General features: G+C 47.5%; 1 protein-coding gene across 7 annotated transcripts in view; it reads left to right on the top strand.

Moving 5' to 3' along the window:
* Positions 1-20,531, top strand: part of LOC115078839 (phospholipid-transporting ATPase ID-like) — a 215,351-nt gene that overhangs the window by 158,807 nt on the left and 36,013 nt on the right. For all 7 annotated transcript variants that reach the window (XM_029581907.1, XM_029581893.1, XM_029581903.1 and 4 more), the window contains 3 exons: positions 907-1,012; positions 9,555-9,708; positions 10,809-10,992. In XM_029581907.1, coding sequence (XP_029437767.1) covers positions 907-1,012; positions 9,555-9,708; positions 10,809-10,992 — 444 coding nt within the window. The remainder of the gene's footprint in view (positions 1-906; positions 1,013-9,554; positions 9,709-10,808; positions 10,993-20,531) is intronic.

Here is a 20,531-nt window from a genome sequence, read left to right as displayed (position 1 = left end):
TCTCCTCCCTCCCCCCTCATTCTCCCTCACCCTCTAGTCTCCCACCTCCCCCTCCCCTCACTCTCTCCTCCTCCTCCCCTCTCCCCTCACTCTCGCCTCCCTCCCCCCACTCTCTTCCCCTCCCCTCCCTCTTCCCCTCCCCCTCCCTCTCTCCTCCCTCCCCCCCCTCCTCTCAGTCACTCCCCCTCTCTCAATACCCTCCCCTCCCTTCTCAGCTCATTCACAACTCCTGCGGATGGTGCAGACGGAAGATCTCCGGGGGAGGTCCCTCCCTCCCTCGCGCGCGCCGCTGCCACTACTGCTCCTCACCGCACCATTTTTGTTACAGGCAAGCTCTGACTGACGTGCTGCCCGCGCATGCACGGTAGAGTTGCTCTCTACTGCGCATTTGCGGCACGTCGGTCAAGCTTCATTTATCTAGTAGATATGTGCAGCAGCTGCCTTGATTGACAAAGCTCTAGTCTATTAAATTCAAGGTTTGTGCTGGGGAGAAAGGGTATATCTATTTATACATACGTTTATGGCGGGGTTTTCTTATTCTTCTTTTACATCCCTTCTCCCTCTAGCCCATAGAAACCCAGAATCTGATAGCAGATAAGGATGGTAAGGCACGTCCAATCTGTCCAGTGGCACTTCCGTGGCTCCCTCAGTAGATGTCGAGGTTGCGTGAAAGCTGCCCCCCCCCCCGGGAATACTTCCGTTGCAGCATCCTCCGATCCAAGAATCAATCCCAGAGTATGGCTCTGTTACTGGCTCTACCAAAATGCTGGCAGGTCCCCTTGTAGAGGCAGGTGAAGGAGGAAATTACGTTTCGTAGGACGTGGGAGACCCTGGCTCAGCTCGCAGTTTATAACGCACAGAGGGGTCGCACTGCAGCTCAGTGACCGTAAGCTTTGTCTCCCCCAGAGACCGCAGAGAACATCGGCTACTCCTGCAACATGCTGCAGGACGAGATGAAAGAGGTCTTCATTATCAAAGGCAACAGTGCGGAAGAAGTGCTGGAAGAACTCAGGTAGGAGAAAAAGAAGCCACAACGGAACAGTTCCACGTATGTCTGACTCTTTCCGCTTCGGTTCCCAAGCTCAGCCTCCACACTGGGCAGTGAGCGGCTCCCCTGGAGGGAGAGTCCTGGATTTCTGACAGCCCCATTTCAGTGCATTCTGCTACCTGCAGTGCTGATTTAAATGGCTAGAAGATGGGACAACAAGTCCCACAATGTACTAGGATGTAAGTTCAAAAAACCAGGAGTTGCCAAAAGTCTCCCTCCAGGAAATGGGTCATGTGGCAGCTCTGGAAGGCTTCAGGCTCCCGGCTATCAGGATTAGGCTGAGCCATGCCAGGCTTTGCCCGCTGATGTCTAGGGGACTTAGAGATACTGAAAGACAAGTCCATCGAAGAGGCTCAGAGCTCCCGATGGCCAGCAGCCAGCCAGTAACTGTGCCCTACTTTGGCATCAGTTAAGTGGCCAGTTTTTGTATTTTTACATTCTTTTTCTGATAAGCGTTTGCTCCTTTTCTCACAGGACAAGCAGGATGTTAGTCCTCACATATGGGTGACATCACAGGATGGAGCCCAATCACGGAAAACTTCTGTCAAAGCTTCTAGAACTTTGACTGGCCCCTACTGGGCATGCCCAGCATGGCACCAACCCTGCAGCAATCAGGGGTCCTCCTTCAGTCTTCTTTTTTCCACGCAGCAGTAGCCTCGCGGTTAAGGAGCTCCACAGAGATTCCTGACAGGAATTTTCCTTACGGAATTACTAAAACCTTTCAAACCCCACAGGGGAACCCTCCTTCGACTTTTTGACTCCGCGGTATTCCGGTAAGTTTTTACCCGTTTTCGGTTGATTCCTGTCAAGTTTGGCCCTCGCGGCCTACTGGCCGTCGACCGTACCGCGGCTAAATTTTTCAAAGGCCATGGCGTCGGGGTTCCGTCGGTGCCCGGACTGTACTCGCACCATGTCCATAACAGACCCGCATAAAGTCTGTGTAATGTGTCTCTGGTGCAAGCATGATGTTCTGACTTGCACCAAATGTGCCTTAATGACACCAAAAGGTCGCAAGGCCAGAATGGAGAAAATGGAACTTCTCTGCCGTTCTCAAACTCCGACACCGTCCATTGCATCGACATTATCTGAACCGGCACCGACCACTTTGTGCCAGTATCGGCCACCGGCCGGTGACCGTCTGGCGTCGACGACTTCTCTGCCTTCAACTACCTCTACTCCCCCTCAGGACCGAGGGGATCGTAGAGAAAAACATCGGCATCGACACAGCAAGTCTCTGACCATCGAGGAAGGAAAATCTTCGACTTCTCCATCGTCCAAGCCGCCATCGAAGAAACCCCGTCCAGAAAAGGCACCGACCCTTTCTGCGACTGGGTCACTGAGGCAACCCTCACCCGGACGAGTATCGGGAGCCGCAACTCCGCCTTTAACGGTGGTCCCTCCGGCTATGCCTCTGCCTCCTCCTTCCCTTCCAGAGCAGGGGCTGCTTGCTCCAGGTCTCCGTGAAGAACTGGACCGGATGGTTCAGGAGGCCATCGATAAGGCGATACACAGACTCCAAGGTCCCCTGGTGCTGAAATCTGTGCCGGTCGTGGAACCAACCATCGATCCCATTCCGGCAGCATTGGCACTGCTGCTCTCGAAGATGGAAGCGCTTATAGCCGCTTTTCCACCTATGGATCCTGGGTCACCGATGGCTCTGGTGCCGTCCCTGCTTACCCTGTCATCAGGAGGGGAAACACCGTTCCGCATTCCTCCATTGGGAGTCCTTCCGATGCCTCAACCATCGATGCCGATGCGCCCATCGGCGCCACCGATCCATCCATCGATGCCCTCGATGCCTTCATCGGTGCCTCCAGTACTTCCCTCGATGCCTTGAGATCCTAGACCAGGACCTTCAGGAATACCAAAGACCCGTCCTCCGGTTCCTACAGGGACAGGTGCTGATCCCTATGACACCTGGACTGATGATTCATCTCAAGACACAGATGATTTACCATCGCCACCTTCTCCTACTGAAAGTAAGAAGCGTTCTCCTCCAGAGGACTTGTCCTTCATAAATTTTGTGAAGGAAATGTCTGAATTGGTTTCCTTCCAATTACAGACTGAGCAAGATGATAGGCACCAAATGATGGAGCTGTTACAATTCCTGGATGCTCCCAAGGAAATAACCTCCATCCCTATTCACCAGGTTCTTTTGGATCTTCTCAAAAGAACTGGGAACACCCTGGTTCTGTTGCTCCGGTCAAAAGAAAAGCTGATACCACTTATTTATTTGGTCTAGTCAGCCCCAGGATTCCAGAAACCTCAGCTGGATCACCAATCTGTGGTTGTAGAATCTGCCCAAAAGAGGGCAAAAAGATCAAAACCCCACTCTTCCTTTCCCCCAGGTAAGGAACAGAAATTCCTGGATGCCGTTGGCCAGCGTGTCTTCCAGGGATCAATGCTTATCTCTCGGATCGCCTCCTACCAGCTGTATGACCCAGTACAACAGGGTCTTATTCAAGCAGATACAGGACTTTGCAGAACCCCTGCCTCAGCAATTCCAGGAACAGCTTCAAACCCTGGTGCACAAGGGTTTCGAGGCAAGGAAGCATTAAATAAGATCCTCTTATGATATCTTCGACAATGCTTCCAGGGTATCTGCAACTGCTATTTCGGCAAGAAGATGGGCCTGGCTCAAGTCTTTGGACTAGCATCCTGAAGGACAAGACAGATTATCTGATCTGCCCTGCATAGGAGAAAATCTGTTTGGCGAACAGATTCAGCAGACGGCGGCGGAACTCAAGATCCATCATGAGACCCTTCACCAGCTCTCTCTGATGCCCTCTGAGTATTCCTCCAAACAGCCTTTCAGGAAGGATACTAAAAAGTCATTCTTCCATCCAAAGAAGTCCTATCCACCACAGTCTAGAACTCGTTCCACGAGACCTTTCCAAAAGGCCCAGTCTCGTCAACCTCGTAAACAAAAGCCACAAGGAGCTCCTCAGCTGGGCCCTGCTTCCAGTTTTTGACTCCTGCATAGAGAGCAGCAGCCAGTTTCCACTGCCTCAGATACCAGTGGGAAGTCGATTGTGCCATTTCAACAACAGGTGGCATACAGTCACCTCAGACAAGTGGGTCCTTGCCATAATTTCTCAGGGTTATCACCTGAACTTTCTCTCTATCCCACCGGACTCCCCACCTCTTCCGATGTGGAGAACATCTGACCACTCACTACTCCTGGAACAGGAGGTCTCCCTCCTCCTCCAGTCCAGAGAGCCAGTGCCCTTCTCCCAACAAGGCCTAGTATTCTATTCCCGGTACTTTTTAATCCCCAAAAAATCAGGCGGCGTTTGTCAAATTCTGGACCTACATGCCCTCAACAAGTACCTCCACCGAGAAAAGTTCAAGATGGTAACCTTGGGTTCCCTCCTTCCTCTTCTGCAAAAAGGAGACTGGCTCTGCTCTCTCGATCTCCAAGATGCGTACACACACATTGCGATAACTCCATCTCATCGCAGGTTCCTGAGATTTCTGGTAGGCCCCAAGCACTATCAGTACCGAGTACTCCCATTCGGTCTGGCGTCTGCACCACGAGTCTTCACCAAGTGCCTCATAGTAGTAGCAGCCTTCCTCAGGACTCAAGGTGTTCACGTCTAACCCTATTTAGATGATTGGTTGGTCAGGGCTCCCACTCGGCAAGCTGCTCTGTCGTCCCTACGTCTTACTTTACACACTCTGATTTCGCTAGGATTTCTCGACAACTACGCGAAATCCTGCTTAGTCCCATCTCAAACTTTATCATTCATAGGGGCAGACTTGGACACCTTGCAGGCAAAGGCATTTCTTCCTCGACAGCGAGCTCTCATCTCTCTCGCACACCAGCTACAGTCTCAGCACTGCACGACTGCACGCCACTTCCTCATCCTGCTAGGACACATGGCGTCCTTGGTACAGGTTACCCCAATGGCCCGCTTGGCCATGAGAGTCATGCACTGGACTCTGAGATCACAATGGACTCAGTCTGTCCAACCTCTATTGACCACTGTCCACATCACCAACTCACTTCGTCAGCCTGTAGCCTGGTAGCAAAATCAGATCAATCTCCTCCAAGGCCTACCCTTCCAGGCTTCAGACCCTCAAATAATTCTCACCACCGATGCTTCCAACCTCGGCTGGGGAGCCCATGTGGCCGATTTGCAGACACAAGGAACTTGGTCTCCAGAGGAAGCCAAACACCAAATCAATTTCCTGGAGCTGCGAGCAATCAGATATGCTCTCAGGGTCTTTCAGGATCGCCTTTCCAATCAGGTCATCCTGATTCAGACAGACAACCAGGTGGCCATGTGGTACATCAACAAACAGGGAGGGACGGGCTCCTACCTACTGTGTCAGGAAGCTGCACAGATATGGGTGGAGTCCCTCTCCCATTCGATGTACCTCCAGGCCACCTACTTGCCGGGAGTGGACAATGTGTTGGCGGACAAGCTAAGTCGTGTTTTCCATCCGCACGAGTGGTCCCTCAACCCCACAGTAGCGAACTCAATATTCCAATGTTGGGGCTATGCGTCACCTCAAAACCGCAAAGTAGAGAACCTTTGCTCTCTCACTCGCAGCCAACACTCTCAGCCAAGAGATGCGTTCTCCCTCTCATGGGCAACCGGTCTCCTATATGCATTCCCTCCACTTCCACTTCTATCAAAGACTCTCGTGAAGTTACGTCAGGACAAAGGATGCATGATCTTGATAGCACCTCACTGGCCTCGCCAAGTGTGATTTCCAGTACTTCAGGATCTCTCCATTTGCAGGCACATTCCCTTGGGAACGGACCCGCTTCTGATCACTCAGAACGACGGGTGGCTACACCACCCCAATCTTCAAGCTTTGCCCCTGATGGCCTGGATGTTGAAAGGTTAATTCTTCAGCCACTTAACCTTTCAGAGCCAGTTTGCTGTGTCCTGATTGCTTCACGGAAGCCTTCCACAAGAAAGTCTTACCTCCACAAATGGAACAGATTTAAGTCATGGTGTTCTTCTCAATCCCTTGATCCCTTTACCTGTTCCACCACAAAGTTTCTAGACTATCTCTGGCACTTGTCAGAATCAGGTCTAAAAACTTCCTCCATCAGAATACATGTCAGTGCGGTGGCCGCCTTCCATAAAGGTGTTTGGGACGTTCTTAATTCGGTACAACCCCTCGTAACACGTTTTCTGAAAGGCTTGCTTCACCTCAAGCCTCCACTGCATGCTCTGGCCCCTTCTTGGGACCTCAGTCTGGTTTTGGGTCGGCTCATGAAACCACCATTCGAGCCTCTCCAATCCTGTGATCTTTGCTATCTCACATGGAAAGTGATTTTTCTTTTGGCAATCACATCTGTTCGCAGAGTTAGTGAGTTACAGGCCCTAGTTACCTATCCGCCTTAACTAAACTTCTGCAGGACCGGGCAGTACTTCGCACTCACCCTAAGTTCTTACCTAAGGTATTATCGGAGTTTCACATTAATCAATCCATTATACTACCTACCTTCTTTCCCAAGCCCCACTCCAATCCAGGAGAACAGGCTCTGCATACCCTTGATTGTAAACGGGCTCTAGCACTCTATCTAGACCGTACAACTGCCCACAGGAAAAGCACTCAATTGTTTGTTTCTTTCCATTCCATCATTTGGGGCAGCCTGTGGGTAAGCAGACTCTCTCCTCCTGGTTAGCGGACTGCATATCCTTTTGCTATCAGCAAGCAGGCATTCCGCTTCAAGACCATGTTAAAGCGCACTCTGTGAGGGCCATGGCGACTTCAGTAGCGCACCTACGCTCGGTGCCGCTTCCTGACATTGCAGGGCTGCTACCTGGAGTTCTCTCCATACCTTTACAGCCCATTATTGCTTAGACAAGGCTGGAAGACAAGATTCCATCTTCGGCCAGTCTGTCTTGCGCAACCTTTTCGCAACTTGACGTACCAACACCCTTCCGCCTGCCCGTTAGGGTTCAGGATGCCGTCTACCAAATTCCACCCCAGTTGTTGTGCCGGTTGCACGTCTTGGGTACATTTGGTGCATTTCTCAGACATCCTCAGCTCGGTACTCACCCATATGTGATGACTACCATCCTGCTTGTCCTGTGAGAAAGCATATGTTGCTTACCTGTAACAGGTGTTCTCACAGGACAGCAGGATGTTAGTCCTCACGAAACCCGCCTGCCACCCCTCGGTGTTGGGTTCGTTTTTTTATTTTATTTTTCGGCACTGCCTGTAGCTTTAAACAAGACTGAAGGGGGACCCCTGCTGGCTGCAGGTTTTGTGCCATGCTGGGCATGCCCAGTAGGGGCCAGTCAAAGTTCTAGAAACTTTGACAAAAGTGTTCCTTGATTGGGCTCCATCCTGTGATATCACCCATATGTGAGGACTAACATCCTGCTGTCCTGTGAGAACACCTGTACAGGTAAGCAACATTTGCTATATTATGGTTGCACTTTTAGTGGTTAGACAACTCTGTCTGCTTTCAGTTGTTTGTGCTATATTCATGCTTTACGTGTATCAGTATGATCCCTCAAGGGGTTCTGATGAAGATAAACTCTTTGTCGGTGCTGTATTCATGCTTTATGTGTATCAGTGTAACCCCTCATGGGGTTCTTATGAAGATCTGCTCATTGTCTGTGCTGTAATCATGCTTTATGTGCATCAGTGTGACCTCTCATGGGGTTCTTATGAAGATCCACTCTTTGTCGGTGCTGTATTCAAGCATTACGTGTATCAGTGTGACCCCTCATGAGGCTCTGATGAAGATCTGCTCTTTGTTTGTGCGGTATTCATGCTTTACGTGTATCAGTGTGACCCTTCATGGGGCTCTGATGAAGATAGCTCTTTGTGCTGTATTCATGCTTAACGTGTATCAGTGTAACCTCTCATGGGGCTTTGATGAAGATCCGCTCTTTGTCAGTGCTGTATTCATGCTTTACGTGTATCATTGTGACCTCTCATGGGGCTCTTATGAAGATCCATTCTTTGCCAGTGCAGTATTCATGCTTTACGTGTATCAGTGTGACCCTTCATGGGGCTATGCTGAAGATCTGCTCCTTGTGCTGTATTCATGCATTACGTGTATCAGTGTAACCTCTCATGGGGCTTTGATCAAGATCTGTTCTTTGTCAGTGCTGTATTCATGCTTAACGTGTATCAGTGTGACCTCTAATGGGACTTTGATGAAGATCTGCTCTTTGTCAGTGCTGTATTCATGCATTACGTGTATCAGTGTGACCTTTCATGGGGCCTTGATGAAGATCTGCTCTTTGTCAGTGCTGTATTCATGCTTTACGTGTATCAGTGTAACCTCTCATGGGGCTCTGATGAAGATCTGCTCTTTGTCAGTGCTGTATTCATGCTTAACTTGTATCAGTGTGACCCCTGCATGTTTTGGGGAAGGAAGAGGGCTCTGCCGATGTTCGGCCACAAAGCATCCCCTGAGTTACTAGACTTTATAACTGGAGGAATGACTAAACAGGAGAACATAGAGAAACTTTATACACTGATACCTGCTCAGGGATGAAATAATAATCAGAACGAGACAGGGGTGACCTTTTGAGGGCCCGCTGCGTGGTGTAAACCTCTCTATCTGCGGGTCTCGTAGCTTTTTTTTTTCACATTATGCCACAGCTGTCAGTGAAAGGACCCAGAGCCGTCCCGGCATTTACTCTTCAGGCCAGGGAGAAGGGGAGAGTCTCTCCTCCCATTGGGGTGGAGGTGAGGTGGGCCCCATTGCAGCTCATTCATTGCTTAGGGGCCCCGATGAAGTGCGTATCGGCTGCCTCGCAGCCACTTTGTTTGTTTTTGTTAGGGAGTTTTTCTGCAGTTATCTGGCTAACTTTAGGCTTGGGTTTTTTTCCGACCAGAGTTAGCCGGATAAAGTTAGCTGGCTGGCGCAGATAAACGTAATTTCCGTCCCCAGAATTCACCCCCCCCCCCCCCCCCAGCCTGCCTCTGTTTTATCCCATCTTTTTAGCCGGTTAGTGACGTCCCGTTCAGCAGGGCAGGGAGTTTAAAACTCAGGGTTTGTCCAGCTAAGTCCTGAACTCAGCCGGACGCCTCCTTGTATGAGCAGCTCAAAGCAAAACTGCGTACGGGACAAAGGAGGCAGCATCACCGAGCCCCACTGGCTATGCCTGTTTGCGGTGTTGATCACTTTTTTTCAATTGGTTGTGTCCAATTCTTGCTATTCTGTGAGTGATTGGTTGTGACCAATTCTCGCTGTTCTGTGAGTGCTGCTCTCTGATTGGTTGTGACCAATTCTCGCTGTTCTGTGAGTGCTGCTCTCTGATTGGTTGTGACCAATTCTCGCTGTTCTGTGAGTGCTGCTCTCTGATTGGTTGTGACCAATTCTCGCTGTTCTGTGAGTGCTGCTCTCTGGTTGTGACCAATTCTCGCTGTTCTGTGAGTGCTGCTCCCTGATTGGTTTTTGACCATCTTGCCGTTCTGTGGCTGCTGCTTTTTGATTGGTTGTAACCATCTCCCCATTCTGTGATTGTATCTTGGCCTGCACTGCGCTGCTTTCTGATTGGTTGTGACCTGGTTTCAGGAGTGCACGAGAGACCATGAGCCCTGGCTCCTTTGCGGAGGACAATGCCATCAACGTTCAAATTCTGACGCCCTCGAAGAAATCCAAGATCTTGCCGGAGGAGGACCTGGACGGGGAGGACACATACGGGATCATTATCAATGGGCACAGCTTGGTGAGCGAGACATTTTCCCTGCTGGAGATTGAAGATTACAATTACAACTATTTAGCCAGTCCAAAAAAAGAAAAAATTGTATGTCAGTACCAAGCCAGACCATTAAAATATCATCTATATATCGTAACCAAAGATGAATGTATGGAAACCAAAAAGATGGGTAAACAAATTTCTCCTCAAAATCAGAAACGTTTTTGTGTTGGGGTGTTTGGCTGTGCCATACAGCTGTGATGCATTTTCAGGTGAGGGGCCCCACTATCACAGTGACACCCCCCTGCGATAGTGGGACCCCTCATGCGAAACAAAATCGCAATTTGATGCATCTAGGCCCAAGTGTGAAATAAATTGAATGGTTTACTGAGTAGAAAGAGAAGAATTGCCCCCAAACCGTAGAGGGGAAGCGTTCAGCCATGCTAACCATCCTGCCCTTGGAGTTAAGTGACCAGGGCTTCCCAAACCTGTCCTGCGTCCCCACAGCCAGTCGGCTTTTTAAGTTATCTGCAATGAAATGTGCGGATACCTGACGTCTGGCCCTTTCCCACTGTGTGTGTCAGGTGCCATTGGAGCTCCCTAGTGCAGGGAATAACAGGAAGACCGCACAGAGTAAAGGAGACGATGGGATTCTGACCAGGTCATCTCCTGAGGAGATGCAGTTAAACGCCGCTCCCTTTCTCCAACTCTTCGGTCCAACAAGCTTGCGGCTATGTAACCAAAGTCTACTGGCGGCATGATCCGTCGGTCGACGAGTACAGGCAAAACCCCAGGCTGCTGATGGATATGAGGCGGCCTCGGCTTTAGAGGTCGTGAGGACGCTGTTCAAACACCCAAAATAAAATGCCCAGGGTAATTTTGAGGAAAGCAGGAGGGAACTGAGAGCTCTCCAGGCACCAGCGAGGCAATAGTCTTAGTCACTAGAATTATCATCAAATAAAAGGAGGAAAAAAAATCGAGCAAAGGGTTCAGGACATTCAGAAAGCTGAGGGTGCAAAAACCATCTAAAATGTAACGTTGGGCAAGGCCTGCAACCTTTATCTGTCCAGCAAATCTCTGGGATACCATCTGAGCTCTCTCCTGTCTCCCTTCCCTCCTGGTCACGGCAGGCCTACGCCCTGGAAGAGAAGATGGAGGTGGAGCTGCTGCGCACAGCCTGCATGTGCCGGGCCGTCATCTGCTGCCGTGTGACCCCGCTGCAGAAGGCACAGGTGGTGCAGCTGGTGAAGAAATACAAGAAGGCCGTGACCCTGGCCATCGGGGATGGGGCCAACGATGTCAGCATGATCAAAAGTAGGTGCCCGGGGAGGTGGAGTGCAGGGGGTGGGACTCGGAGGGGCCATGACTAGGGGATGTGGGGACTCTGAGGAACATTTTCCAGTGCTGGGGAGATGAGGTTTGCCGATCCTGTCCTGAAGGTCACCGGCCAAACAGACTCCTAATGCAGAAAATCAACACTGGGCAGCTAAATTCCCCCTCCCTTTTGCTTCCGAGAACTCCTCCAAGCCACCCATGTTTTCAGGAAGTAAAATTAATGGACTAATGAATCTAGATTTAGTTGCTGTGAGTGGAGAGCTATTCCCCTACCAGGATCTAACTACCATACTCTATAGTTAGGAGATCAGATCCCACTGAAGACGCAGAACATTATGCACGTGCAATCAGGCTGGAACCTGAGACAGGGAAGAAAGAAACACTGTTGTCATAATTTGAAGGGTATGCAGTTTATAGATTTATATACAAAATGTATATTCCACTTTTATCAATAAGATTTCAGCCAAACACATCCAGGGAGGATCAGTGGACAGCAAGGGATGCAGTAATAATATGTGAGATGTGATAGATTATGCCAGACAAACACATCAAGTGGAGATCAGAGGTCAGAATATAGAACGTGATATATTTTTCCAGCTGCACACCTCAATTTGTATCAGGGAAAAGGAAGGGGTGCAATAATGATATGTAACGTGATATGTTTCCTAGCATGTAGCCAGATGGACTCAGGACCAATGGGTTTATGCTCCTCTGCCAGCAGATGGAGATGGAGTGACCTCAGCCCTTCAGTATTTCTCCGTCTCCAGCAGATGCGGACATGCTTTCCCTATGGGGATCGCTGTACCTTTTGGAAGAAGTAATCCTACTTTTAAATTGGAGAAAAGATTGAGCCCTGCTCTTCTGTGGTGATACCTAAAGGTCCCTCTCCTAGTTGAGAATTCCTGAGGTGATTTCCGAGATCCCTCAGAGGTGTGCCTTGGTCCGGTAGCCGGTTCCTGGCTTGGACCTTGCTGCTGAAGCAGCTGAAAGGCAGCGAGTGCAGGAAGCCGAGTGCGGCAGTGATGGCCAAAGCCCTCTCCCTCCACAGCCGGAGACCGTCTCTGTTCTCAGCCGGTAAGTATTGAGCCTAGGTAAGTAAAAAAAAAAAAAAGAGAAGAGGATTTTCTCCCGATTAAGAGACGTTGGAGGGGTTTTGGTAAGACTTCCTCCGGTCTCCTTGCTCAGAGTGCCGTACCAATGTCGTTCCCAATCCCATTTGGGTAAGGGGAAGTGGGCTTCCGAGCAGGTTGAGTGGCCCTCCGGTGGACTAGGCCCCACTTTACTGCGTGGTAGGCTGCAGTGGGGCCTTCTTGTGCGCGTTTTTGTGCCTGTATTGCCCACCATAGAGCTTTGATACACACAGTGTGTGTCAGCTGTGCGCATAACGTCACACACATACATACGTGCACAACTTAATAGGCGTAGAATACAAGTAAAGCCAGGCGCATGGGCTGTGCGTGTGCCTCGCTGCGGCCCGTGTAGGTGCCTAAAATCTGTGGTGCATAAAATTGTAAACGCTTGCCATCTGAACACACAGTTACCGTCGCCAATGGCTCCATCAGCAAAGAAACATGAGCACCTTTCTCTCTGCGCTGCTTGTCATATTAGGGCGGCACAGTCTGACCTGGATTCTTGCTCTGACAGCACTGTGAGGAAGCTCAGGGAGAGTTGCCCTCCCCGGACTTTGCTAAACTCTGCTCTTCCCATTCAGAGGATGGATTAGCCACAGCCTTAACTGGAAGTACCCCGGATCTGAGTAACCCTGGTACTGGGTCATCCATGGGAGAGGGAAATTTAGCAGCACCTACCCTAGTACATCCTGGGCTAGGCACAGACCCGGCCGCCTTCTCTTGGGTGGAATTCTTTCAAGGCCTTCAAGCATTCATACAGGCTCAGTCTGCTACTTAGAATCAAACAAGGGCCCTGAAATTGGTGGTTGGTGAAACAGATAAATATGGGAAAATAAGTGTGGGAGCTTGCTGGGCAGACTAGATGGGCTGTTTGGTCTTTTTCTGCCATCATTTCTATGTATCTATATGTATCGATGTATATATGCTACCTCACTTCCCCTGTCCCTAAGCTGCCCTCCCTCTTTCAGTCCTATCGGCAGACCTTGAGATATGCCTCGACTCACCAAGACTATCCCTGGCAGGGACCCGGACAGCTCGGACAAAGAAGAGGATCCAGATTCCTCGGAAGATGGGGGAAATCCCCACTGGTTTAGAACCGTATCAGATCATGTTATGGTTCTTCCATAGAGACGAATTGCTGGCCCTGGTTTCCCAGACCCTGAAGATGCTGGGGCAGACTCTCTCTGATGGAACCAAAGAAGAATCCCATTCTGATTTTTCTACGGAAAGCCTCTTGCTACTTTCCTTTACTGGAAGCCATCCAGGAGTTGATTGACCTGGAATGGTCAATCCCCCAAAAGGAAGTTTTAAAGGTGGATGAGCATTAGAAGTTCTATACCTACTGGATCCGGCAGCGAGAGAATGTTTGCGTTTCCCTAAAGTGGATGCGTTGGTCTGTGCCATCTCTAAGTGAACAATTATCCCAGTGGCGGGAGGAGAGGCTTTAAAATTTGCACACAATAGGCGGATGGAGTCCATCCTTAAACAGGCCTTTGACGCAATAACAATGACCTTACAGATTGCTTCTTGTTGTGCCCTGGTGGCTCATTTGTGCCTGCTCCTCTCTCGGGAGGTGGATGACTCGGAGGCGAATTCCAGAACAGTTATAGAACCTGCCGCTGCCTTTCTAGATGATGCGGGCTCGGACCTAGTGCGTAACTTGGCCAGAGGAGTGGTCTCGGTGGTGGCGGCCAGAAGACAGCTATGGCTGCCGAATTGGTCAGCAGATGCAACCTCCAAGGCAAATCTCACAAAGATGCAGTTTGAAGGCTCTCTTCTCTTCAGAAGTGAATTGGAAAAGCTGGCCAGTAAATGGGGTGAATCTCCAGGACCCCGGCTACCAGAAGATAAAAGAAAGCAGTTACTGCACCCTTCACCCATGAGGGGTCAATCCAGGGGCTCCCAACGCTTTCGCCCCTACAGAAACTCGACATTTCAGAGGTCTTGGTCTTTTGGGAGGTTTCAGTCCTTTCGGAATTGGCAACCCAAGAGAGGGTCATGCTCAGGTTCAGGTTCGTCCCAAATCCCCAATGAAGTTTTACCCGACCCACCCTCGGAACAAGGAGATGGGGGTCAACTGTCCCTCTTTTACCAACGGTGGATCGAGATCACTTCGGACGTATGGGTACTGGAGGTCATACGAGAAGGATATGCACTGGAATTTTGCAGCACTCCTTGGGACATATTCAGGATATCTCCTTGCCACTCCCCGCACAAGAAGCAGGCAGTGGAGACTACCCTGTTAAGACTCCTCAGGATGAGGGCTATAATCCCAGTACCTGCAGCCCATTAAAATACAGGGCGTGGGAGTCACATGATGTGGTGAAGCAGAGCAGACATTTCCTGCTCAAGCTCCGTGCCCTGCTCTCCTGATTCAGCGTACATCGTAACCATCAAAGCTCTGCTCACAAACCTACCTCCCAGGTAACCTACACTTCATGTCGATAGACAAATTTATGTTGAAATCAGCAAACGGCATGCCCTTAAAGGGAACCAAAAAGGACAAAGAAAAATCTGCCAATGCGGGAATCAAAATGGCGGATCCCCCGGGGCAACCTCCCTCGCCGGATACTAACATAGTGACAAACCCACAACAGGACCTAACCCTGAGTGTTAGCAATGCAGTTGTACTCACACTGGACAGCCGTTTTAATGATTTGTCATCACAATTTAAAGACGTTAAGGATGCGCTTACCGAGTTGCACCCGCTCTTAGAACAGGTGGAGGGTCAGGTCTCGAGTCTGGAAGACAGCGCTGTCACTTTTTCACATAAAGTAAAAGCATAAGAAACAGTTACTGGAGCCCAAGCTGAAAAGATAGATGATTTAGAAAATAGGGCAAGGCGAAATAATGACTGGCAGGCTTCCCCGAAACTACGGGAGACCAGAACCTCGAGGCCTTCTTAGAAACATGGCTGCCAGAAGCCCTTGCACTGCAAGATCTAACAGAGCCAATACGTGTTGAGCGAGCACACAGACTCGGCAGAAAAGAAAACGGGGCACAACGGCCTAGATTAATTATTGCAAAATTATTGAACTGGTCACACTAAGTTAAAAATTTTGCAAGCTTATAGAAAACAGCAGAAGCTTATGTATCAAAACGCAGAGATTCGGATCTACCAAGATTTTTCAGCGCAGCTAGTTCAAAACGCAAACTGTTCAGCCTGGTGTGTACAGAGCTCTACAAAAAGAATATTTCCTTTCAATTGGTATATCCAGCTACTTTACACATCCAGCATGGAGGGACAGAGCACATATTTTCTGACATGGAACCGGCGAAACGTTTCGTGGCAGAGCTAAAAACAGACAGTTATTTCATCCTGATACCATTGTTGGTACTGGAAAACGGTGGCTTAGCATCGCCTTGGGAAAATATCTTCTTTATTGATTTCATGTTTGAGAATTTGAAGAGCAAAAAATGTTTCTTTTGATACTGGAATTAAGCAACAGTTCGGCACAAGGGCAACATTCGTATCCACACCTAAGGAGGAACATCAGCAGACTGTGATGCTTCGCTTCAGTGTGAACAGCCATGTTTTGCCTCTCTTTCACGGAAATATCTTCCTATTTGGACACTGATTACACCTCTTTTTTCTCATGTAAAGTAACACACATCCACATGTACAAACTTCAGAACGTAACCAAGTTGTTGGTGTATCCAATCGCTGTTCCAGATCAGTTTGCTCTAATTACGAACCTTAACTTTTTCCAGGTTTTTTGAATAGTAACAAATGCTATATAACCGTTATAACTACTGTTTACTGAGTTTTATTTTCCTGTTACCATTGTTGGTATTTGACTGCAGTGGGTTTGCATAGCCTTGGGAACTGATCTTTCTTATTGATTCCAATTTTAAGAACTTGAAGAGCACAAACTCTTAGACATTGGAATTAAACAACAGTTTTACACAACACATCTACTCTTTATTACAACTTAAGGAGATACACCAGTGGTTTATGATATAAGGCTCCAACTCGAACAGCTATGCCCTGCTTGCCTTTAGGGTATATGTATTGCCCGTTGGACACTGATATTACCAGTTTCTTTTTATGAGGAGCAACAAACATCCATATTTGACAATCTCAGAACTGGGCCATCTCGTTGGGGTATAAACTCACTGCTCCGGATCAGTTTATACTGCTTATGACTCTTACTTTTCCCAGGTTATTGGTAACGTTATAATACTCAATAACCATTATACTCACTGTTCTTGTTTAGTGTGCTGATGAGGGAGAGTGGGGTCACAACAATCACTAACATTTCCCCTTTATCTCTTTACAGATATAGGGGGTGGAAAGGAGGTGGGGAGGGGAATAGTGTGGGCATCTTTTTCTTGTTCTATTTTGAACTGTGCACATGGGGATTAATAGCTCATGGAAATATCAGGGTTACACATACGGGATTAAGTATAAGTCATTTTCAAGGGGTTTTCAAAAACGTTCAACAGATAAAGACTGTGGGTTTAGGCTGGGAAGCCTACAGTCAGATATTAATAGACACACATATTATGGAACACAACAACTTTGATATAACTTGAGATATCATGAAATTGGCTAGTTTGAATGTCAATGGTCTTGGTAGTCCCATAAAGAGAACAAGAATATTTCAGTTCCTAAAGCGCTCTGAGGTGCATATAGCCTGTATTCAGGAAACGCATCTTACTAGTGCAGAGAGCAAAAAAACTTCAAAGAGACTGGGTTGGGGCAAACTTCTTTTCCCCTGCGCTGGGAAAGAAGGCAGGGGTAGCAATCCTTATACATAGAAATGTTTCCTTTCAATTAACCTCTGAACTTACTGACCCAGAAGGCAGATATATTATCATTATCGGGAAGTTGAATGGGAAAGATATCACTATTGGCAATATAGACTGACCCAACTCCCCTAGTCCAAGCTTTCTTGTAAATATAACTAACCTATTGTTTACTCACAGGAAAGGCTATCTTTTCCTGGCAGGTGACTTCAACAGTACTCATGACCCGTTACTAGATCGTTCAGGGATACCCAAGAAAACCTTGCAGCCTACTCTGAGATTGGGTATTAGCCAAATTTGTCACACTCTACATCTGTCGGAGTTTTGGAGGGTACTACATAGTGACGAATGGGATTACACACATGTCTCAAAAGCACATGGCACATTATCCAGGATAGATTATATCCTAGGCTCTTCTTCTATCTTCCCTTTAATTAACTCGGTGGAAATCGGCCAGCCTGGGGTTTCCGATTATGCCTTAATTTGGGTTGACATCAATTTGGATGGGAAAACGTCCTCAAGCCCCTGGTGGAAATTTCCGGCCTACTTATGGAATGACATAAAGTTCCAAGCTTTTATCCGAGATAAATGGGATCAATTTCAAGAATTGAATGCTCAACATAAAACCAATCCTGGCCTATTCTGGGAAACTGGAAAGGCCGTACTCCGGGGAGAAATAATTTCATATGTGAAGAGCAGAAATAAACGTCTACATTCAGAAATTTTATGGTTGGATGCCGAACTAAAAACTGCCAAACATGACATGATACATTCCCCCAACACGGCTAATTCAGCTAAATACCATGCAGTTTTAAATTCCTTACAATCTTACCTATATCAAAAAGCCTTAAAAAATTACCAATTCAAAGAACACTCATACTTTAAATATGGCAATAAATCAGGGAAACTCCTGGCAAACCTGGTGCGTCTCCGTCAGAGTAGAACCTTTATTGATAATTAATTAAAAGCCCCAAGGGGAACCTGGGCGGTACAAGGGGAAGAGATTTGCGAGTTGTTGAAAGACTTCTATGAGAAATTATAAATAGAAGACAGGCCAGGGGGAAAGAAAGAAGAGGATTCCTTCTTTGACAAAGTAAATACTCCCAAAGTATCCCCCACCAAATTAGAGTTTTTAAACTCCCCAATTACCGAAGCTGAAATTTTAAAAGCCATGAAAACAAGTAAGTCTGGGAAAGCGCCTGGCCCCGATTGCTTTCCTTATGATTATTACAAAATTCTGGGAGACAAAGTTACGGAGATGCTTGGATCCTTTTATCAAAATGCGTTAGATGTTCAATAATTTCCGCCAAATTTCAATAAAGCTTATATTACAATTCTCCCAAAACCTGGCAAAGACCACACACAACCAGCTTCATATCGACCTATATCTTTACTTAACTGTGACCTCAAAATTCTAGCAATTATATTAGCTACAAGACTCAGCTCGGTATTACCGGAGCTCATCTCGGCTAACCAAGTAGGCTTTGTTAAGGGGAGATCTGCCAGTTCACATATTGCTAAGCTTATCACGGCAATTGCTCACTGCCAAATCAACCGGCCATGGCAATGAGCTTTGACTCAGAAAATGCATTCGATAGGGTCTCTTGGGGGTATCTTTTTTCCGTTCTGGACCGATTTGGCTTACATGGAAATCTTACCACTTACATATCCCTCCTATATAAATCCCCAACCTCACATATACTAGTTATTGGCTATACATCGCATGCTTTTGTCCCGCAAAGAGAGGTTCGCCAAGGCTGCCCCCTTTCACCCTTATTATATATCATGGCCATAGATCCTCTGATGAGAATTATTTCAGAAGATGAGAGTATCTTTGGTCTTAAAAGTTCCGGTCCCTCCTTTAAGGTGGCAGCCTTCGCTGACGACATCCTAATTTTTCTTACTCATCTGCAAGATTCACTCCCAAAGGTATTAGCTCATCGAACTAAATATGGGGAATTCTCGGGACTGAAAATCAACAAAGACAAATCTGAAGCACTGGAAATATTTGGGAATCTCCACAGGCTTGGGCTGAGGGAACTATTACATATTTGAGATGGGCTGAGGGAACTATTAAATATTTGGGGGTAACTATCCCTAGTCGTATAAATTCCATTTATCATGTCAATGTGAACCCTATGCTCCAAAAAATAAAAAAAAGATTTGAATGCTGGTTATCGTTGCCTATATCCCTGACAGGGAGAATACATCTATTAAAGATGGTAGAGTTCCCCAAATGGCTATACTTACTGCAAATGCTCCCAATCTGGTTAAAAGACAAGATTTGCGTTCCATAAACAGGATAATTCGGAGCTTTGTATGGAAGGGGAAGAAAGCAAGATTAACCCTAAAACATTTGTGCTTTTCGGTAGCGCGGGGGGGACTAGCCTGTCCGGACTTTCAACATTATAATCTGGCCTGCATGATGAGATGTTTTCGAGATTGGATTTTGGGAACCGAATATTTTTCACCAACCTATAATATTACTTACTGGTTTCAGGGTTTTCCCCTCTCTTCGTTATTACAATGCTCTTCTCAGCAAATTCCTTCTAGCAGTAAAAATCTTCCTTATACTCTATTCCGGACGCCAAGCATGGAAGAGCCTATGTAAAAGATTAGACACAACGCAAACACTAACCCCCTTAATTGGCCTCTGTGAGAATACACCGTTTATACCTGGGAGAGGTCATTCAATTTTCAATACATTGGCAAATGAAGGGCTTACTCATATCTCCCAGGTGTTTCCACCAGACTCACAGATAATGCATAGCTTTCAGGAGTTATGTGATAAATGTCATCTTCCCAAAGAAGACTTTTTTGCATATCTTCAATTAAGACACTATGTAAATCAAACAGACCTTCATCATGTCCCCCTTGCCAAGAGGTTATTACGGGAGAGTATTTTTTTGCTCCACACCCACACAAAAGTTCTCTTGCTCCTTGTTCTCTAAGCTCTTGAAGACATATACTGACTGACAAGGCCACTTACGATGAGCTCCTGAATAAGTGGGATAAAATATCAGAAATCTTGGAGGAGAAGTCCATTAACGGCTATTAATCAAGTTTACTTAGGGAATAGCCACTGCTATTAATTGCATCAGTAGCATGGGATCTTCTTAGTGTTTGGGTAATTGCCAGGTTCTTGTGGCCTGGTTTGGCCGCTGTTGGAAACAGGATGCTGGGCTTGATGGACCCTTGATCTGACCCAGCATGGCAATTTCTTATGTTCTTATGTTCTTATGTTCTGACCTCAGTCAAGGTTAAACATTATTTTCAAAATAATCGTACCATTACAGAGAATATTCCACTGAGAGAGATGCAATTCAAATTCATATGGTAACTTTATTTTTCTAATGTTACAGCATTTAGAGCAGGGATATGTCCTTCACCTTTGTGTTTAAAGTGTGGTGCAAGCAATGGGGATTATATACTTTGTTTTTGGACATGCCCAAAAATTCAACAATTTTGGTGGCGCATAAATACTTACTGTTCCAAGATTTGTGCACACCCCATACCCCTGGACCCTATGATATGGCTATTTGGTGACTACCCAGAGGGTTGTAGGGGGCTAATAAAACCACAGAAGGTCTTCTTGGATAAAGCTGGGTTGATGGCCAAGCAGGTTATCCTGAGTGTTCG

The sequence above is a fragment of the Rhinatrema bivittatum genome, chromosome 1, assembly GCF_901001135.1.
Source record: "Rhinatrema bivittatum chromosome 1, aRhiBiv1.1, whole genome shotgun sequence".
NCBI lineage: Eukaryota > Metazoa > Chordata > Amphibia > Gymnophiona > Rhinatrematidae > Rhinatrema > Rhinatrema bivittatum.
The sequence above is the reverse complement of the archived record's forward strand: the minus strand, read 5'-3'. Positions and strand labels throughout refer to the sequence as shown.